This window comes from Scomber scombrus, chromosome 10 (assembly GCF_963691925.1).
Source record: "Scomber scombrus chromosome 10, fScoSco1.1, whole genome shotgun sequence".
Taxonomy (NCBI): domain Eukaryota; kingdom Metazoa; phylum Chordata; class Actinopteri; order Scombriformes; family Scombridae; genus Scomber; species Scomber scombrus.
In genome coordinates, this window is record NC_084979.1 from 32,431,612 (window position 1) to 32,433,038 (window position 1,427).

General features: G+C 43.4%; 1 protein-coding gene across 1 annotated transcript in view; it reads right to left on the reverse strand.

Moving 5' to 3' along the window:
• Positions 1-1,126: 1,126 nt before the first annotated feature.
• sulf2b (sulfatase 2b) overlaps positions 1,127-1,427 on the reverse strand; it is a gene marked incomplete in the record, with an annotated part of 73,757 nt that continues 73,456 nt past the window's right edge. The window contains 1 exon segment of the mRNA XM_062427478.1: positions 1,127-1,268. Coding sequence (XP_062283462.1) covers positions 1,238-1,268 — 31 coding nt within the window.

The window sequence follows — 1,427 nt, forward strand, 5'->3', positions numbered from 1 at the left end:
TTTCCTGTCACAATAACTCCTCTCATTGGACGATATGTTGTCTCAGAAATAAACGTTATTATTGTCATTAGATCATTTTATACCGCTGATGTGCAATGATGTAATTTAACTGAATAATCACACTGAATCCTGTTGGGAAATGATGTTAAATTAAGTGATTTTTTCAACTAAACACAAGCACAAAAAGTAAGGAAATGTGTGTCTGCTGCTCATCACACTAATGCATGTTTCTTACTAATGTGGCTCCATTTAGAAGGAGATTTATTGCCAAGAAGCTTTGTTACAACCAATAAATACTCTACATACACACATGACCTTACTGTTTGTGCTGTTTATATAAACACCTTTTCTGCTAAAAGTTGAAAGTTTTAACTTGTTTTTATTGGTCCTTTTACTGCAGAATTTAAGTTCTAAAGAAAATGAGGATGAATGTTTTTGGTGTTTTTTTTGGCTGCAGACTGTATCAACATGTCTTCAATCATATGTACATTTTTACTTTATTGACGATATTATTCATTCTTGTTGTAAAGTGTTCTGACTGGTTGCAAAATGAAATAAAAAAATTGGTCAGAAAAAAACAGAAAATGAGGATTTAAAGACTCAGATTACTGTGACGGTGTATTAGAGCCACAGATATATATCCTATATACGGACCTGACTGTTCTGAAACATCAGATTTCTCATCAATTTCTCACAAATTTGCGACTTTATGATGTCAGAGAAAATCCAGGTGTTTTTTTGTACATTAACGACTTTAATCTCCCCCCCCCCCTTCAGGACAGTTTTTTTTTTTTTTACATATATGGCCCGAATACGCCGCCGTAGATTAAAGACCGAATGATTTGATAGGATGAGAGGAAGCTCTGCCTGGCCCATCCTCTACCTCTCCTCCTCCTCTTCATCCTCTTCATCCTCCTCCTCCTCATCTCCCCGGCTCCTCCAGCTGGAGCTGCCCTCCTCAGAGGAAAACAGCAGAGCTTCTGAGGAGGATGAAGAGAATGAAGAGGAGGAGGAGGATGAAGAGGAGGAGGGAGGAGCAGCTGATGAAGAGTTGCGTCCCAGCGTCTCCCTGAGCAGCAGGGTGGGAGGGCCTGGTGATGTCACAGGGATGGCAGAGGCTGATTGGCTGACAGGTGAGTTGGGGGCGTGGCCGCGGAGTGGTGTCGCCGTGACGACGACCACGTCCTTCAGGCTGCTGGGGGCGGGGTCAGAAGCCTGCTTCAGCCAATCAGGAGGCTTAGCCCTTCCAGCCGTCCCAGATCGGACCTCTGCAAACACACACAGGTTTTAACCTCTGAGCAGTGGGATGTGTGTGTGTGTGTGTGTGTGTGTGTGTGTGTGTGTGTGTGTGTGTGTGTGTGTGTGTGTGTGTGTGTGTGTGTGTGTGTGTGTGTGTGTGTGACAGATGAAGGCACATGCAGGCAGCA